The sequence below is a fragment of the Balearica regulorum genome, chromosome 20 (genome assembly GCF_011004875.1).
Source record: "Balearica regulorum gibbericeps isolate bBalReg1 chromosome 20, bBalReg1.pri, whole genome shotgun sequence".
NCBI classification, from domain to species: Eukaryota; Metazoa; Chordata; class Aves; order Gruiformes; family Gruidae; genus Balearica; species Balearica regulorum.
This window is the reverse complement of record NC_046203.1, coordinates 1963101-1981733: the sequence shown is the minus strand read 5'-3', so window position 1 is coordinate 1981733 and position 18633 is coordinate 1963101. Positions and strand designations below refer to the sequence as shown.

The following is an 18633-nucleotide window of genomic DNA, read 5'->3' as shown; positions in this document are numbered from 1 at the left end:
GCCAGACTTGTAAAAAGTCAGTCTCCATCATTCCTGATCTCTGCGTGCTTCATCAGCTGAAGATCTACTTGTTTTCCTTCATTAGCATATTAAGCCCTTGATCCAGCAAAGTACTTTGGCACATGATTAGATTTCAATGAGACTGTTCATAGCTTAAACTTAAGCATGTACGTAAGTGCTCTAATGAACTGAGTCCGAAGGATACCGTCTTTCAAATTCCCTCAGCTTCATCCGTTAACCACTATCCTCAAACATCAGCTAAAATGCTTTTTGGCTCCACTGGTGGAGCACAAACTCTGAACACGAAACCTCATTTTCCATCAAGCTAACAGGAGAGAGATACCTGTGATTGTCTTGGGGAAAAAGAGTTAATTTTAGCATTTGAAGTAGAAAATTGATACAAATGAAACTTGCAGTCCTTTCTTGTCATCTTGTTTGACACTGAGATGTTTCAGAATTAAACCAGAGTAACGGAGAGTCAATATTGGCCTGAGGACCCTAGCGAGATTTATATGGTCAAAGCCATGGTTTAAACCCTGCTCAAGCTTCCCTGTGGATCAGCCTTTCGTGCCAGCTCAGAAGAGCTGTTCTAAGCGCATCTTTGGGGTTTGAATTGAGATGAATCTCTAGCGTTGCGTAGCCAGACAAACTGGTGGAACAATAGCACAAGACATCTTTGGGGAGATTTTTGTGGTCTACAGGAAGAATTAGCGGAGGGGTGAACTCAGCCGATGGATCAGGACATGGAAAGTTCATCTTACAAGGTCTGTAGAAGGCAAAGTGAGGGCTGAGAAGAGATGTCATTGTCCTCCCTGTATACACCTCGGAGTGAATATCAAAGGAACAAAAAGAACTGTTTAATCTGGAAATCAGTGCTGGCATAGAATAAGAATTGGCAGGAAACCAAAAACGGTTTAACCATCAGAGTAGGAAGTCCTCCCAGATAACAGGGCCAGAAAAAAATAAATAAAAATCTGTTTGAAGATAAAACATAATCTGTTTATGAACAGGATTTAGGTGATGTCTTGGTTTGGATGCAGTCCAAGATCTGGACTCAGCACCTGACACATTTAAGGCTGGAAGGACTCCGTGTACTCCAGCCAAAGATGAGCTCAGACACCTCGGTGTCAAAACACGGGCTGAACAGTTCGTGCGGTGGCGAGCAGACCTGGCTCACCTTACCTCACTTAACACCTGCTCTTTAAACGGACGGGGTGCCCAGGATTCACTTGCAAGCAGCACGAACTGCAGCGCGTATGCGTGTGCCTGTGCCCGTGCGCTGAGGGTAGATGGGGTCTTGGCAGCTTTGAACCTCAAAGTCCCTTCAGCTGCTGAAGCCCCTGTGCAGAGGTTTTTCACTGAAGATGATGTGGTTGGATCGTGTACACACACAGACACACACCCACCAGCGCAGCTTATTTCTTGCACGTAAAAGCAATGCCTTATTATTTCCATAGACGACTGCCAGGTCTCCTCCTTTGAACATCCAAGCACAATTACCTCTCTGACACATTACGCTTCTTCATCTGCTAGTGGAGAGAAATCGGGAGATACGAGTTTTTCTATTGCAAAGCTAGAGTTAAAATCTCAGATGAGAGAAGGAGTTTTCAGGTTTGAAATCCTTCCTAGGAAGGTGGAAGCTATTTTCCTATAGGGATTATCATTTCAGCCTTTGTCAAGATCAGATGTCTCACACTAAGAGCCTATTCTTTATTTTGGGGTTTTCATATAGGTTAGCGTAGGAGTGAGACGCAGACAGATTAGCAGGCAGGTAACATATCTCTAGAACACACGCCTTGAAATACCACTCCTCCCTCACTTTATTCACTGGCAGCCGGAGAGCTGCATAAGGGAAAAAAATCACTGAGCACTTACACCCCCCGCATGGGAACCGATGTTATCCCACGTCTCGTGCGCACAACTTGCCTGTCCATTAGCAGAGGGCATTGGGTCAACTCCCGCTCGTTTAATGCATATGAGCAGTTCTGGGAACACAACGGCTCTCGGATGCCCGTGTCAGCTGCTAATATAACGCCTGCTGCCTCTTAGACAAATGTGCTGTTGGACCGATTGCTGCTATTGCTTAGAGAAATAAAAGCTTGAGTGGGATTATTTTTAGAAGCCTCTGACATACCGAAGAAGTATTTTAGGGCTAAATGTTTCCTGCCTCACTTTATTGTCCTTATCACATAGGAAAATCAGTTAAGTGTAGGTTTAATATAATATTGTTATGAGTGACTAATACATCAACTTCCCGAAAGCAGTGGGATAAAAATTATTTTGTCATGCACAATGCATGGCAACATAGCATTAGGGGTAATTACACATCCAGCGCAGGAGTCCACTTGTATTTTAAAGAGAAGGGCACCATTTCACATGAAACAGCATTTCTTCAACGAAATCTATTATCTGGAAAATTTCTTGTTATTGGGAATGTTTCCCTAATGAGATTCTTTGATCTCTTCGGACAGCAGGCTATTAAAAACTAATCAAGTGGATGTCAACATTAGAACCACTAACTGTCATTTCTGTGCTATTTGATGTCGACAGCTTGTACTGTTTTATTCGACCTTTTTAATATCAGCTTGGCTAGGAATGCATGGGCTTTGGGTTTTTAATTCTATCTTCTCTCATCTTGTTGAGGCTCATCCTTTGAAACTGCTTGTGTTAACGTAATGAAAAAATTGAGTAAATTACATTTTTTTTTTTTTTTTTTTTAGCAACGTGGTTCAATATTTTTGCTTTGATCTCAGCAGTTTTAACCTGAGCTTAGGCCACGGTCTTGTTACCTCCGTGCCTCAGAAACACTTAGAGATTTATCCTCCTGACTGCGGCTGATTATTCCCTACTACACGCACGGGGACAGCTACGGCACAGGAGGGCTGGCCCGAGGGGTCCATCTGCCCTGGAAACCAAAGCTCAGCCCAGCTCGCTCGCGTTTTTACCCCCCATTTCATGCCAAACCAAACCCCCTTCCCCAGACCAGGCCAACCATTACCTTTTCTAATAGTTGTCTCAGCTGCTTTGTCCTGGCATCACGCGAGCACATCGTCTGTTGAGGTGCCACCACTGTGCATATACAACGTCCTTCGCTGTCTTGGGCAGAGCTGTAGACCTGCCAGCTTTCCTCTGGGTTGGTAGGCAACACCTAATTAACACAGGGAAAGACTGGATTAAGTAAATGAGGGGAGGCCTGGCAGGGGTGTGGGAGGCGGAGGGGGCTCAGTGGAGGAAGCAGGATGGATGTGGCAGATACTGGAGCTGTGCTGGAAGCGGAGGGAAGCTCCTCCGAGGGCCCAGCTGGCAAAATTCACTTGTAATGCAAAAATATGCATTGGGGACAAATAAAAGAAGGGTCTGAAAAGGAGAGCAAGAGCTGAAGCAAAGAAGGCAACGCACGTGGGAAAGCACGGACGCCAGGAAAGCCAGGAAGCGGCGAGGGTTGTAGTGTGCTGTAAGGCACCGAGCGCATCGGGGTGGGGAACCCGCGGCCCGGCCAACGTTATAAAGCACTTGACTTCTTGACACTGTGAGAAGGACGTGCCCGAGCCAGCAGTGAGGACACGGTACCCCGGCTGAGGGCTGAGCAGCGATCAGTGTGCCTCTGCAGAGCTCTCCCGCATCCGGCAGCGGGAAAATCAGCTCTCCTGAGTAAACGGACACCAGGAGTTACGTTTCCTCCCTCCTCCGCCAGACTCTCCCGGGGATGGGGAGGTTCACCAGATGACCATTTCCCTCCAGATGTTCTGCGGGTCCCAGGGAGGGAAAGCCAGCAAAGAAGGGATGCGGTCCGGAGGGTACGATCAGTGCCTCCGTCTGAGCTTCCAGGACACACCGCGGAAAGGGAGCCCAGCCACAAACACAGCACGCTCCCCCGCCCCCCTCCTGCACCTTGTGCTCTCCGAACCTCTCTGATCTTAATTTTTCTTTGATCTCACAGTACTTTGCAAAATACATTATTTAATCACAATTCAGCCTCCGATCGCTTTGAAGATACCACCGTTTTGCCAACCAGAAGGGAAATCTTCTTTCTACTATTTCAATATTACAAATAACCTTGCAAATACCCATGTTGACAGACACGCACTAAGAGAGACGGCTAGGCAGACAGACAATTTGATTCTCTAGCTAAGACAACCGGAAAAAAAATAATAAAAAGGTCTCATAATCCCCGGTAACATGGAAAAAAAAATTAAATCCCAGCTTCATTCACAATCAGCAGAACCACTCCATGAAATACGCGTCTTGAAACAGCAGAGCTGTAATACGTTAGCTCTTTTAGAAGGCACAAGCATGCAGCCTGGAGGCGAAAGGTGCCCATTTTTCCCTGCTAAGGGAAGACAGACAGAAGGATTGTTTTTCTCAGCCATTTCCAAAGTGGCAAGACCAGGCACCGTACCAGCCCTCCAGCAAAACAGGGACAGGAAACATACGGCACGACCAAAATACACCGCAACTTCTCCTCTGCATTTTCCATCCCATTACCAACTATCGATTAAAGGCAGGGAAGCGAATGAGATCTTGCGGGACTCGCACCTGCTGTCCCAAGCTGCTTCGCCCTGCGACAGCAAAGCGGCGACGAGGGAAACTTTGCAGCCCTTTGGCTGAAGGCACGGAGGGGCCACCCGGGTCGCACCCAGCCCAGGGCTAGGTAGGGATGGCTACACCTGGGAGCGGGAGGGGGAGAGGAGAGCCGCTCCCCGCACCGCCACCCCAGTCCCCCGTCTCCTGACAGCCCCCCCCCCCCCGGCCCCGACCCCGCTCCCGCACGGCCCCGGGGGGCACTTTGCAAGCGATGCACCCCAACACCCCGAGGGGCGGCGGCTTTGCTTCCCTCCGGGCCGCTGCTCTCTGCAGCCGGGGGGGGCTCCTGCAGGGCCTGCCGGCGGCGGGGGGAGAGAGATCCCGGGGGTACGGGGTGGAGGGGGGGGGCTACCAGACAAGGAGGAATTTAGGCAGCCCGGGGGACATCCAAGCGAGGAGGGACCGGGCGGCCGGGGGGGGAACGGGGCGGGTGGCGGGGCGCAGGCAGCTCGGGAGGCTGGGATGCTCCGGGCAGCCGGGCGCCCCCCACCCCTCCGTCCCCTGCCCGCCGCCCCCCGCACTTACTCCCGTGCTGCGGTCCAAGGTGCCGCCCGTGGCCGCCGTGAGTTTGGTGGTGTTGAGCCCCACGAGGGAGGGCAGCGTCTGCGACATCCAGTTGGTGATCATGGCCATGGTGCTGAGGACGACTCCAATCTTGAGTAAAGGCACAGACATGTCTGCGGGGGGGGGCGCCAGGCACCCTTCATTCTGCACCGGCGCCGGGCTCCATGCCGCTGGGGACGGGCTGCGCCAGCCGCCCGGCCGCCGCCGCCGCTCGCCACCGGCCCATCGTCCGCCGCCGCCGCCGCCGCCCCGCCGCGGCCCTGCCCGGCGCTGGCGATGGTGCCGCCGGTGCCTGTGCCGGTGTCGCCGGAGCCGGTACCGGAGCGGGGCTGGCTGCCTCCCTGCGCCCGCCGCCGCCGGGCGCGCCCCAGCCGGAACGGAGCGGAGCGGAGCGAGCGGCTGCAGGAGGCGGGACGGGACCGGGGCGGGAGGGAGGAAGGGAGGGGCGGGGGGGCGTGAGCACCGCGGAGCGCCCAGCCAGCCGGAGCGACTGCGGAGGGCGGGTGGGAGGCAGGGGGGAGAGAGGGAGAAGGAGGGGAGAAGGGATTTGGAGAGGGGAGGGGGGAGCGGAGGGGAGGAGAGACTTGGGAGAGGGGAAGAATTTTTTTTTTTCGGGGACGGGGGCAGATTTGGCAGAGGGAGAGCGGAGGGAAGGAGAGGAGAAAAGATTTGGAGGGGGGGGGGAAGATTTAGGGAGGTAGGAAAAGGGCTTGGGGAGAGGCGGAAAGGCGTGGGGAAGGGAGAGAAAGGTTTGGGGAGGGGGTAAAGATTTGGGAAGGGGGGGGAAATGGGGAAGGGAAAAAGATTTGGGGAAAAATTGGAAAAATTTGGTGGAGTGGGGAAAAGATTTGGGGAGAGCGGAAAAGAATTGGGGAGGAGGCGGGAAAGATTTGGGGAGGGAGGAGAGGAGCGTCGGGGAGGGGCGGTGTCGGTGTGGGGCCGGGCCGGGGGGGCGGCTCCGGGCAGGGCAGGGCTGGGCCGGGGGGGCGGCTCCGGGCAGGGCAGGGCTGGGCCGGGGGGCGGCTCCGGGCCGGGCAGGGCTGGGCCGGGGGGGCGGCTCCGGGCAGGGCAGGGCTGGGCCGGGGGGGCGGCTCCGGGCAGGGCTGGGCCGGGCCGGGGGGGCGGCTCCCCCCTGCGGCGCGGCCCCGCTGCGGCTCGGCACTGCGGCGCCCCCTGCCGTCTGCTGCCGGCGGCGCCGGGCGCGGTGGGGTGCTGGGTGCTGGGTGCTGGGTGCTGGGTGCTGGGCGGGTGGGTGGGCGCACGGCCGCAGGGGCCGCGGCCAGGGAGCGCCGTGCCGGGAGTCAGGGGACAAAGGGGAGGTGCTGCCGGCGAGGGCAGTCGGGAGCAGTGTTCCCTGCTGCACCCCTCCCGCACAAACCCACGAGGTGTGGGAGCCAGGCAGGGCACCTGGTGGTTCCCCAGACCTGTGGGCCATCAGAGCATCCCCCACATCCCTGCTTGCCCCCTCACCACACTCTGCAACCACAGCCCTCCGTCAGCACAAAGGACCCGATATGCTTGAGGTAAATCAAAATGCCTTGGCAACTCTGCCTGCCCTCGAGGTGGCAGCCCTGCTCTTACCCCTTTCCTGCCCCAACGCTGCTCTTGCCCCATTCCCAGCAGGCAGGGCTGCATGGACAGGAGAGATGGGACAGCATCAGCCACTGCCAGAGCATCCCACTCCAGAGTCTGCAGAAAACTCTTGGCTTTCTGTGGCTGGTGTGGCTCTGAGGCAAACCCTGCTGAGGAATCCCATCGGCTGTTACACTGCAAACAGCACACACCCCATCTGTACGGACCCAGCATATAGTCTGCAGCGAGACGGAGCTTGTTCGTGACTCAGATTTACTGAAGGGGTTTGCAGAACCGTCCTGGTCACTTCAGAACCAAAGTCTCCAACCAACAGAGATCTGCAATTCCTTGCAAATCCTTCCTTAAGTGAACCTCTAAATACACTGTGCAAAGCAAATTATGAAATGAATCCCCTGGCCCTCTCCAGAGAATAGAAGTGACACCCCTCGCTCCGCTGGTATAGCACCAGCCTCAGCATGTTGGAGCAGCCACCATGGCCCTGCTCCTGGAGACTCTGCACTGTCCACGTCCCCACCACCCCCAGCCTGGCTGGTCCCTACGAGCCACCACATCCCCACTGGAGACTGATCAGCCCAGCCCCAAACCTGCCACCTCCAGAGCCGTTCTTCTGAGAGCATGGCTCCTTGGGGTCGTGGGTCTCATGGCCCCCTCCCCAGGAGCTGCCTGGGATACAGCTGCGAAGGCACTGAGGGGTGCCTTGACCCACCAGTACTTCCTCACCATACAGCATCCAGGCTGGTGTGCGGAGCAAGTCCCAACCGGGGAAGCAGGGAGCTGTGCCCTGAAATGCAATTGCTGCCGAGCTGGCTTGTCCCCACCTTAATGGGACCTTGCCCCTAGCTGGGGACCTGGCCCTTGGCATGGGATCGTCCCAGCGCACCCCAGCACTGCTGGTCTGGGCAAAGGGAGCAGAGACCGGCCCCAGCCAAGTGGAGCTGTTTGTGCAGAGAGCGCTGGGGAGTTTCTGCAAAGCACTGAAATGAAAGCGCATATAGCAAGTCCACCAGGTGGAGAAAAAGAGATGAGTTAGAGTATGAGCGCTGAATCCAGGTCGGATCCTTTCCCTCTGACAACACGGTGGCAGAATCAGATGCTGGCAGCTGGGAGGCAGCGGCTGGTGCGTGTCACAGGCTGCAGCAGCTGAAATGCCATTCCCTTCCCTCGCTTCCCAGCACCCTCAAACCATGTCACCCCTGCCCTTTCCCCCTGCTCAGGTCAGGCCAGGTCTAATCCAGTTAAGTCAGGCAGCTGACAGGTCAATCTGCTGCTGAAATCAGTGAGAAAACACTCCTGCCCTCTGAATCAGACACTGCCCTGCTCGGGGCTCCCAAAGTAGATAAACTATTTCCACCCCATGAAATTGGTGCCACCCAGCCCAGGCATCCAGTATCTTTTCCATGGCAAAACTGCTGCCAGGTTGTGCAGCGTTGTGCCTGAGGAGGTCAGCACCGAGGAGATGTTTCAGGCTGTGGTTGTAGGAACAGGTTCATTAGGCAAAAGCCTCGGATGGCTTTGATCTTTTAAAATAAATCACAGCTCCCCATTCTGTTCCAGTTCTAGCAGGTGCTTATGCTGCGCTCAGCACTGTAGCAGCCGAGACCCTGATTGCTTATCTGATTTCATACCATACAAAACACTTGAGTGCTATGCTTAAATCATCTTAATGCTCACTTTGAAACTTAGTTTGTAAGTAAAGTTTATCCCTCATATTTGTCTACTCCAAACACATACAAAGGGAGTTAGACCTATGGATACCATATTATTTAAAATGGTATTCAGTGGGGTAACAAGCACTCCTTTGCCTTGCTCTGGATTCCACCTGGACTAAAGAAAGACTCATTCCCTACCAGTGCACGCAGGTGATTTCATTCGTATGCCCTTCAAGTGCTTTGCAATGATTAAAGCTTCTGCAGATGGGGACAGCGAGGCACAGAAAGAGCAGCAGCAGCCACAAGTCCCTGCTAAGAAGGGGACCCATTACCAGGAGCCTTTTCCCAGCGCCTGGCACTGGGAAAGGGGGAGGCCGGGCTCTGGCAGCAGCAGTCGGCAGAGCTGCCCCGCTTCCCTGGAGCGAAACCCTTCATGTCAGCTGAAAGAGTGGCCGTGTGTGTAATAATGGGGGAGAGAGAAATCCAGGTGATATTCTTCTTTTCTCTTACTTCCAGTGCTTATGAAATAGCCAAAAGCAGCAGGTTTTTGGGAGTCTTTTCTTTGTTGGTGAGATAAAGGGAGTTAAGGTAGGGACATGAAGAGATCGGCTGTTCTTGAATATCTTTTCAGAAAGTTCAGTCACTTAATGCATTAACGACCTGTGCCGGGAGCAGGATGGCCCTGAGCTCGTAGGGTATAACCCACGGCCCTTCCCCAACACCGCCAGGCTGCCTGTGGCACGGCCACGCAAGCTGAACCCACGTTAGCTGCTCCAAAGCAGAGACCTGACAAAAAAAGAGGCTCCCAGAAATGCTGCTGTTTCCCATTTTTTGGGGGCGAAGGGTTATTCAGAAGCAAGAGGTGGCGGTTGCTGCTGTGCAATGAGATGCTGCTGGTCACTTCGTGCTGTGCTAGGTCACGGGCATCAAGCAGGAAAATGACCTTTGTCATCTCAGTGCCCGAAGTAGGGGACGTGCAAACATGGAAACTTCTTCCCTACCCTAATGGCTTCCCTGGCTTTAGAAGCCCAGCATGGCAACAAAACAAAACACGGACAGCAAAAACAGTAGGGACATGAACTTGATGTAGGAAACCCGACAGTGCCTTTTCTTGTGCTAAAACAAATCAGAAAAAACGCTAAAGAAATCAAGGAGGAGACTCAGATGACTCTTTTTGACCTGATAGCATTCACTGATGGGCCTTTCCAGAGCAAAGCAGGATCTTAAAAGAGCAACTTTCCACTGTAATGTCTGCAGAAATCTCTTCAGTACCAGTTTTGCTGAACCAGTTGAGTTTCCCCCTGACCACTCTGCGGTTGGTTGTGGGTTTGGTGGGTTTTTTTGGGTTTTTTTTTTTGCATAGGACATTGCCTTGAATGACGTCACCGAGTTTTTCTCATCCTGATGCACTTGCTACAGCCACCCTCCCCACAAGAGCAGCGGGTGCAGAGCTGCCCTCTCGGTGCCTCTTCTGCTGTAAGCAGAGAGTAAACAGCAGGAAAAGATGATGTTTGGGAACAAAAGATCCCCTTTGCATGCATATACTCTGAGCAGAGAAAGAAGAGGAATGATAGATGAAAGCAAGGAACAGGGTCTTCCAAAATAGCTACTTAGTGGAAAATTCTGCTGCTGGGAAGTGATAATGCAAAACGTGACTGTCTGCCTGAAGGAGCCCTACAAGGGGCCAGGTTTGCAAACGCGGCGTGCGTGAGTGTGAGTGTGTGTGCAGGACACGGCGGTCATTGTCTCCCTCTCCTGGCTGGTTCAGAGAAGAGGTGCTGAAGTTTCTGTTGCTCCCAGCTTATGTGGAGATGGTGTCCATAGAGCCCAGACAGAGAATTGCTATTTAATGCATGGTGAGAGGATGGGATCTGCTTTAAAACACATACACCTGTATTTTAGCAGCCTTAAATCTTGCTGTTGCTCCAAGCTGGCTCAGTAAATACAGGAGGCATCTCAGCTAACACCTGACATCTCCAGCAAGGAGGACGTGTCCAGCTGAGCTGGTTGCCCAGTGGAGTGCAGTGCCCCAGGGCTGGCAGCTCCTGTCCTGGGAGCGCAGGGCTCAGTAATTTGTCAGGGTGCTCATGCCTGCCCTGGGATTGCTCTGCGGTACGTGGGACAACCCATACTCCAGCCCTTTCCGACTCCTCCTCTCTGCACTGGAGACCCACCAGATGTGCCGTGCCCTCTGGCCAGGGGCTGCGGGAAAGGTCTGTCCTTTCTGGAAGGACCTTGCTGTGTAACTTCAGGGATCCTCCTTAGATGCCTGGACTAAGTCACTTTTCTCCAGAGTTCCCTCCTGTAGCTGATGGAGGGGCCCTGAACCAGCCTCTGGAGGACTCTCTGCCCCCACTGACCCTTGCAGCGGAGTCCTGACAGATGCTGGGCTGCCAGAGCCCCTGTTGCTGCCCCACTGCCAGGTGCTGCTGCGCTTGCAAAGGAGCGTGGGCTGCATGGAGGCAGGCGAGCTGCAGGCTGGAAAGGATTCCACTTTCTGCCTGACACCACCGGGTTACAGGGGACAGAGCCCTGGACTCTGCTCTTGAGAGAGGGATGACATTTCTCATCCCTCTCTCAACTCATTAAAGGCTCACCCCCTTCCTTCGCACTCTCCGTTGCCTGGGCTTGTGGCAGGAGGTATCTGAACTCCCTCCGCACCGGCCTGGGAGCAGCGCCGGGCAGAAGAGGCACCCCACCTACCCCGGGACGCAGCGGGGGCAAGATCATCCTCATTAAGGAACTCACACTTTGTACCCCCATCACCTTTGGAGCGTGGGACAATCTTCTGTTGCATTTGCCACGAGGCATCTGTCCCTCAGCAGGTCACGACTGTCACAGCACTAAATGGTACCAGGTTTCCCTGATTTTTGGGTCTGACTTCCAAATGTCCTTGCTTTTTTGCCTGTTTTTTTTTTGTCACTGTCTGTGCTGCCATCACTCACACAAACCTCAGGCCTGGAGCTGGACCCTGTCACCTCGGCACGGTACCAACACAGAGCAAACTCTTCCCCTCCTGTCAGAGGGAAGGTAGGGATGCACAGACAGGCAAAGCGAAGGAAGAAAAGAAAATGGCAATAAAAGACCCCAAAGTGCTTTGGAAACAGTGACCACGATGCTGCAGATCACTGCCAGCTCCTGGTGGGACTTTGTGTGAAACTGCTGGTGCCTGGTGCTGAGCTTGGCTCCGGGAACGGCTGCATTTCGGGAGCAGGCAGCATGCTCCGGAAAGTTCAAACCTGCAGCTACGGACACTGGGACAACTCCTTCCTCACGCAAAACACTCTGCAACCTTTCCTTTTGTTATCCACACGCAGAAACACTTTGCAGCAGAAAGAACACGCTCCTTACGTTACACTGGAACAGAACGATCCCCTTTGCAGGTCTTCACTCCGCTAAATCTGTTTAGCTAAAGCTGCTCTTGCCATTACACCCCTGCTCTAACAGCGAGTGCCAACACGTGCCAGAGCCTCCGGGCTAGAGCAGAGCCCGGGAAATTCGGCACAGGTTTCGCGGTGTGTCAGTAGGTTCCTGTTACTCGTATGTTTTGGTTAGGGATGATGATTTTTTGGGGGGGGCATATTTCCCTGGGTCAGTCACATGCCTCCAGTCAGAAGGTGCCTTTACACTGAAAACCTGTTCTGCTTGCTAGAAAACACGGCATTGCTGCGGGGTCGCTCGCTGCTGCCTGCTCCTGGACCGAGGGCTGACATGTGCTGTCGCCCCGCTGTTATCTCTGTCCCGCTGTTATCTTTCCAGGAGATCTTTTGCATTGTGGCTGGTTTTGAATGCTGCCTCCCAGCTGGGATGGGGAGGGGGGCTGGGAGCCAGGACCCGGGTCCTGAACAGGGAGAAAACTTCCCAGGGCCAAAGCCCAGGACAAAGCTGGTCCGGAGACAGGGCCCAGGGCTCCTGGGCTCAGCTCTGGGAGGGCAGCGGCAAGCAACGGCTACAGTCTGCAGAAGAGGGAGAATCAGGATTTTGAGGTGCTCTTCCCCCACGGTCGAGATTTGCTGGTGCTAAGACACATCTCGGGCTCTGTGCCTCAGTTTCCCCAACTGCATCTTTCCCTTTTTGGGGGACTGCTTGACTGACTCAAGCTCTCGGGCATCCCCCTGCCCTCCCGGGTCTCCCAAAGAGCCTGGCCAAGGCACCCACAAGCAACAAACCCCAGAGGAACACTCCTTGGGTGCCCCTGTCTTGTTCCCTCTTGCTCGTAGCATCATCACAGCAGAGCAAAGCCAACACTTATCACTCATAACTCGAGAATTGGCTTCTTCCACTGTCAACGCAGTCTACAGCCTTCATCTATCTAATTCACTCAGATAGTAATTAGTTTTGTATTACTTTACGCGGTGATGCTAATACTGATTACAAGGACTGATAACTTGAGTAATAAATATGACCCAGGGCTGAAAATTACCTTTCTTTTTTATTGGTTAAAGCTGAAGTTAGTGAAATGAGACACAAATTGGTTTATGAGCTGAGGCAGCTGCCTCCTGTTACAAGCTGCAGATTTGCAGCTTAATCCTACTAGTATCCATGTGTCTCTCTGACAGCGGAGGGAAGAGCCCGGCCACCAAACCGGGCACAGGGAAACCCTCCAGGGCTGGAGGGGAGCCAGCACAGCCGGGCTGGGTGCTGCTGGGGCAGAGCGGCACGGGCAGCTTTGGGGAGGGCAGCGTGCATCCCTGGCAGCACCCCGCTTCCCCTGAAAATAGCCCCAAGAGGGACCTGATGTGTTTTTAGGAAAATCAATGGCAGAATTGGTTTGTTTGGGTTTGGTATTGTTTCTCCCTTGCAGAAGCCCTAAATGTTTAATAACTGCCTGCTCCAGGAAGGTATTTCTTCCTGTGTGGTTCCAAGGATTACCAGTAAGTGGATGTCAAAGCGCCGGCTACCTCGCGCTGTGCCTGCAAAACTTTGAGGAATGCAAAGAGGTTTTTTTCACTAGTGATATCCCAGCAGCTCCCCAGCAAGCCCGGGGCATGACAAACGGATGGGTCGGACAGACAGGCAGAGAAGCAGATGGCATGCTGAACCCCCTCTGCCGATACCCCGGCTTTACTACAGCGGCCCAAATCCTCTGCCCTTCTGGCAGCACTTTCTGCACGTGACGAGCAGATCCTTAGAGAGTGTAAGTTGGCTCTGCTCCTTCACGGCCATCAGGAGAGCCGCCCGGGTCTCACCGAGAAGAGGACAAGGAGAGAAAGGCCCCTGCTTTGCCTGGGAAGCCCTCTGCCCAGAGCTGCCTGCACAGCCAGAGCGAGGGTGCTGCACCCCGGGGTGCCCACAGCAGCAGCTCTGCCCGCCCTGTCCCAGCACCCGTACCTGGCTGCTGCACCCCAAAACCAGCCTGCTCAACCCAGCCGAAATATGTCATTTCAGGTTTTGATCACTGATCTGCGGAGAGCCGAGGCAAGGCACAGAACAAATTAGGAGACCTTTGGCAGCTAGAAGAAACCCCAGAGCCTCGTGCAGGTCTCACTCTGGGGTCAGGGCTCCTGCCACCCGCCTTGGCCCTGCCTGCCGGGCGCACGTGGGGGACTGAGGGGCAGGCAGGGGCTTCTGCAAAGGACTGGGATGGGGGGGGCATGTAGGGGCAGCTCTCCCCTTGTTTCACACAGGTAAAACCACCATTCACCTTAGGCGGGTCTCAAAGCCCCTACCAAACCTGGGGGTGCAGCCCACATGGTGTGCATCCCCCACGTGCTCCCAGCTGGGCGCGAGCATCCTTCCTTCCACGCGGGGGGACCGTCAGAGGATGCTGCGATAACAATACCTTGAAGACAACTCCTGCCCCTCCACAAGAGCAGCTTTCCCAGCACCCAGCTGGAAGGACAGCCATGTGCTCACCCCCTCCAGCCCCATTTCACAGCCATCCCTCTCCTCATTTCTTCCTTTCTTGTGCACAGGCCTGCCAGTGTCACTGGCAGGGAGGGAGAGGAAGGGACAGCAGTAGCTTCTGCATCGTCAGGGAAAGCTGCCTAAATCAGCACCCTCTCTCCCTTGAACCTTGATCCCTCCTCCCCCCGGCACGGGATCTCTGTAGGGGATGGGAAAGACTCCACGCATGTGATGGAGATGTGAATCCGGCACTGAATTAAACGTGGAAGACACTGAGCTGGGCGGTGCCTGGGCTGAAAGGCATATTTGGGGATTGCATCTGGCAGCTGTGCTACAGAAATGAGATGCTAAAACTCTGAACGGGCTCTGCAGTGCCAAGCGAGTCAGCCGGCACGCTGGCGGGAGAGCTCTGCATGGCCGGTGTGCGGGGCCTGGCAGGACTCAGCTACCCGCAGGCAGCAAAGCCCAGGTAGACACTGCAAACCAGAAACCAGCCCCAGCAAGGCAGCTCAGCAAAGCCAGGCTTTAGCAGGGACTTCCATCCTCCCGCCAGCGGGCAGGGACAGGCTGGGAGGTAACTCTGCCAGAGTCAGCCAGCAGCGCTCAGCCCCACAGTTCAGAGCAGATTTGATTCCCCATCCCCACCCCGATTTAAAGTTGGGCAAAAAGTTGGAGTGCTGCATTCACAAAAAAAGAAAGCAAAAAAAAAAGGAAAAACTAGCCACGCACAGCGGTGTCCGCACAAGAGGTGGTAACTCGGTGTCCTGAAAGACACCACCAGTGCAGAGTGATGGGGGCTCATGAGACCAATAAGGGACGACGACAGCCCCTGGGGAGCGGGGTACCACCCAGGGCTGGGCAGGAGGGCAGGCTGGAGGGGCAGCTGGGCAAGGGGCAGCCCCACAACACTGCTTCACCACGATGCTGCCATGGCCCCGGGCAGGCTGTGCCCTCGACCGGGCTGGGTGCGTAGCGAGGACCCCCTTTTTGCTGATTCCTGAGCAATGCTGGCAGTCGCTGGCTGCTTTGTCCAGCGCGGCGCATGCGTGCTCCCCGCGCATCCTCTCGCACACAATGGGCTTCTCCTGGGCACTCACTTGCAGCTCTGGTTCCTTCCCACCCCTCCTCATCCACACAGCTCTTGGATTTCTTTGCTTCCCCCCCAAATTACTACCTTCTCCCGCCTTCTCTGGAGGGCTCCGTGCATTTAAGGCAGCTCTTACTTTAGCCATTTCTTCTTGGGGGCAGCAGAAATACTCTGAGGGTGCAAAGCCAAAAGGCTTCAGCTACTGAAACTTCAGCAATAGGGCAGTGACAGGAGAGAGCATTGTCAGCAGGAGAAAGGAAGAAATAATCTACATAAAGCACCCAGGATGAGAGCCCAGCTGCTAATTGCTTCTACACTAAGAAGCCTCCATTCCCCTCCTATTTATAGCTTCTTTTTCTTTCTTTTTTTGCTTCCAGGCAGCATCACAATTAACCCCACAATCTAGAGCATCCTCTTGCAATTACTTTTCTTCCTTTCCTCAGTGACTGGGGAAAAAAAAACAAAAGACAACCTCCCTGCCTACCTCTCCCCAATTATCTTTAAGAAGTCAAATGGAGTTTTATTTCCAACTTGCAAGAGATGGCTTTTGTGTGCCTCCTTTCCTCCCCCCAGCCCCACTACTCACTCAGTCCTGGGGCTGGGACAGTAAATGCAAGCATGGAAATCCAGTTAAAAAAAAAAAAAGGCAGAGGGGGGAGAGGGAGATAAATAAGATGCTCCTCTCTCCCACAAGCCTGTCACAGACGGAAACATCGAGGGACATTTAAATGTCACCTAAACTCAGGAAAGCTACCCCCCCAGGAGGAGCCGGTGTGGAGCGGGGGGGGTGACGAGGAGGGACCGTCACCGGGCGCTCACGTCGCGTCCCTGCGGGGACCCGGGACAGGCAGCCCCGAACTTCGCCGAGCCCGAGCCCCGCGGGGCCGGCCGGGGGGTGTGGGGGGGTGTGGGCTGTGTGTGGGGGTGGGTGTGGGGGGGATGTGTGTGTGGGGGTGTGGGTGGGTGTGGGTCTGTGTCCTGCTGCCCCCCCAGCCCCGCACGGCAACTTTCCCCGCAAGTGGGGCGGGCAGGTGGGGGCCCCCCATACCCCTCGGGGAGGTGGGGGGCACGCCGGGGCAGCCCCCTTCCCTCCCCGGCTCTGGGGGCCGGTCTCCTGAGCCCCCCGACCTACCCCCCGCCCCCCCCCCCCCGCACCCCCCCCCCCCCCCCCCCCCCCCCGCCCGCAGGGTCCACCCGCACCGCGGGCTGAGCAAAGGGGGGTGCCCGGGGAGGGGGCGGCGGGGCGCGAAGGTGCAGCATCCTACTCCAGTTTTCTTTTGCGCTCTCGAGGTTTAATAGAAAATGGCGTTGGGGAGAAAGGGAGAGAGGAGGGGGGGTGTGGGAAAAGCAAGAGAGGAACCTACTTGAGTGAGTTCTGTGCCCATCAGGATGAGAAAGCAGAGGGTCAGGAGCTTGCTTGCCGGTTGCATGTCTCGCACCCAGTTCTAGGCACCTTGCATACAGATCACCTCCCGGGCGAGTCTCCCTGTGCCGATCACCGAGCGCCTCGCTGCCTCCTCAGCCCTTTATTGTTATTAATATTTTAATTTAAAAAAAAGAAAAAAGAAAAAAAAAGACAATAAAATGCAATTTAAAAAAAAAATCAGAATGATTTTCCGGGCGGCTCTCAGCACCCCCAGGAAGCAATGCAAGAAATCTGCTCAGCAGAGCCTTCACTTTGCATATTTATTGGGATCCCAGTTTCTCTCCTCCGCTCTCGGTGCTGGCTCTCTGGTAATATTTTTTTTTTTTTTTTAATGGCTCCCCCGATCGAAAGACATTTGCGAGGAGAAATTCAACGGAGCACGAAATGATTATCTCTGCTATTGCCAAAAGTTTGCCTTGAAAAGGGGGGGTGATGGGGAGAGGACAGGGATTTTAAAAAAAAAAAAAAAAAAGGAATTGGTAGGGCTGGCTACTAGCAGGGGATGGCTGTGGAACAGGATGTGACATCAACTAAGGCGGGGGAAATTTAACTACACACGGCAGAGGGAGAGGGGGAAAACCGGCCTGGGGGGGGGGGGGGGGGGGGATGCTGCTGCGGCACCGCGGGGAGCAGGGCTGGGGATTGGGGGGGGGGGGGGGGTTAACCCCCTCCCTCCCTGCCGCCCGGGAGCTCAAGGACCTGCTCAGGTGTCCCCGCTCTCTGGGGGTGCAAAGGGATCTCCCAACCCCCAAACAAAGATGCCTTCCCAAACCGAGCCCTCCCGGAGGGCTCGGAGCAACATCCACTGTGAGGCTCAGACCCAGATTAATTTAAGGCAGTAGGAGCAAGGCGACAACCCTCTGGCTCTGCACAGCATCCTCCCTTGCATCTGCTCCCAGCGCCCTGCCAGGGTCCCACTGGGGTGCCAGGACTTGGCCAGGGGGGCTGCAGGCAGTGCCCACCCCACGCTGGGCCTTCCCCTCCCCAAGGGCCTTCCCCTCCCCAAGGGCCGTAGGGACTTTTAACCCCTCATTTCTCTCTCACACACTCTTTTAATTCTTTCCAAACCACCGTTTTCCCAGGACTTCATAAATACTATTAAGTTTCTTAGTATCTGGCAATGCAGGTGAATAGCACCATCCCCCTTTTCCAGAGGTGAGATACGTAATGCAGATCTTCTCTTAATAATTACCAAGTATTTTAATAGAAACTACTTGCCACAGTGTCCTGGTTTCAGCTGAGAGGATTGATTTTTCTTCATAGTAGCTAGTGTGGGGATATGTTTTGGATTTGTGCTGGAGACAGCATTGATAATATAGGGATGTTTTTGTTCTATGGACTTATTGTTGAGCAGTGTTTACACGAGGCCAAGGCCTTTTCTGCTTCTTGCACTGCCCTGCCAGCGGGATGGCTGGGGGTGGACAAGAAGTTGGGAGGAGACACAGACAGGACAGGTGACCCAAACTGACCAAAGGGATATTCCATGCTATATGACATCATGCTCAGTTTATAAGGAGCTTGGAGGAAGAGGAGGGGGGGGGCGGCGGCGTTCGGAGCAATGGCGTTTGTCTTCCCAAGTAACCATTACGCGTGATGGAGCCCTGCTTTCCTGGAGATGGCTGAACACCTGCCTGCCCATGGGAAGTGGTGAATGAATTCCTTGCTTTGCTTTGCTTGTGCGCGCGGCTTTTGCTTTACCTATTAAACTGTCTTTATCTCAACCCATGAGTTTTCTCACTTTAACTCTTCTGATTCTCTTTCCCATCCCGATGGGGGGAGTGAACGAGCGGCTGCGTGGTACTCAGCTGCCGGCTGGGGTAAAACCACGACACTCAGGCCTGCAATTAGTAGAGGTCCCACAAGAGGATTTTCCCCCTTGATTG

General features: G+C 54.7%; 1 protein-coding gene across 4 annotated transcripts in view; it reads right to left on the bottom strand.

The window, feature by feature from the left end:
- OLFM1 (olfactomedin 1) overlaps positions 1-17226 on the bottom strand; it is a 34132-nt gene extending 16906 nt beyond the window's left edge. Inside the window, exons 1-2 of one of the 4 annotated variants that reach the window (XM_075772633.1) lie at positions 16689-17226; positions 2999-3148 (exon numbers count right to left, since the gene is read on the bottom strand). In XM_075772633.1, coding sequence (XP_075628748.1) covers positions 2999-3148; positions 16689-16754 — 216 coding nt within the window. In that variant the 5' untranslated portion in view covers positions 16755-17226. Of the gene's footprint in view, positions 1-2998; positions 3149-3570; positions 3709-5109; positions 5636-16688 lie in introns of those variants that run through there. The other 3 variants (XM_075772630.1, XM_075772629.1, XM_075772631.1) reach the window with 3 other exon arrangements.
- Between the last annotated feature and the right edge of the window lie 1407 nt (positions 17227-18633).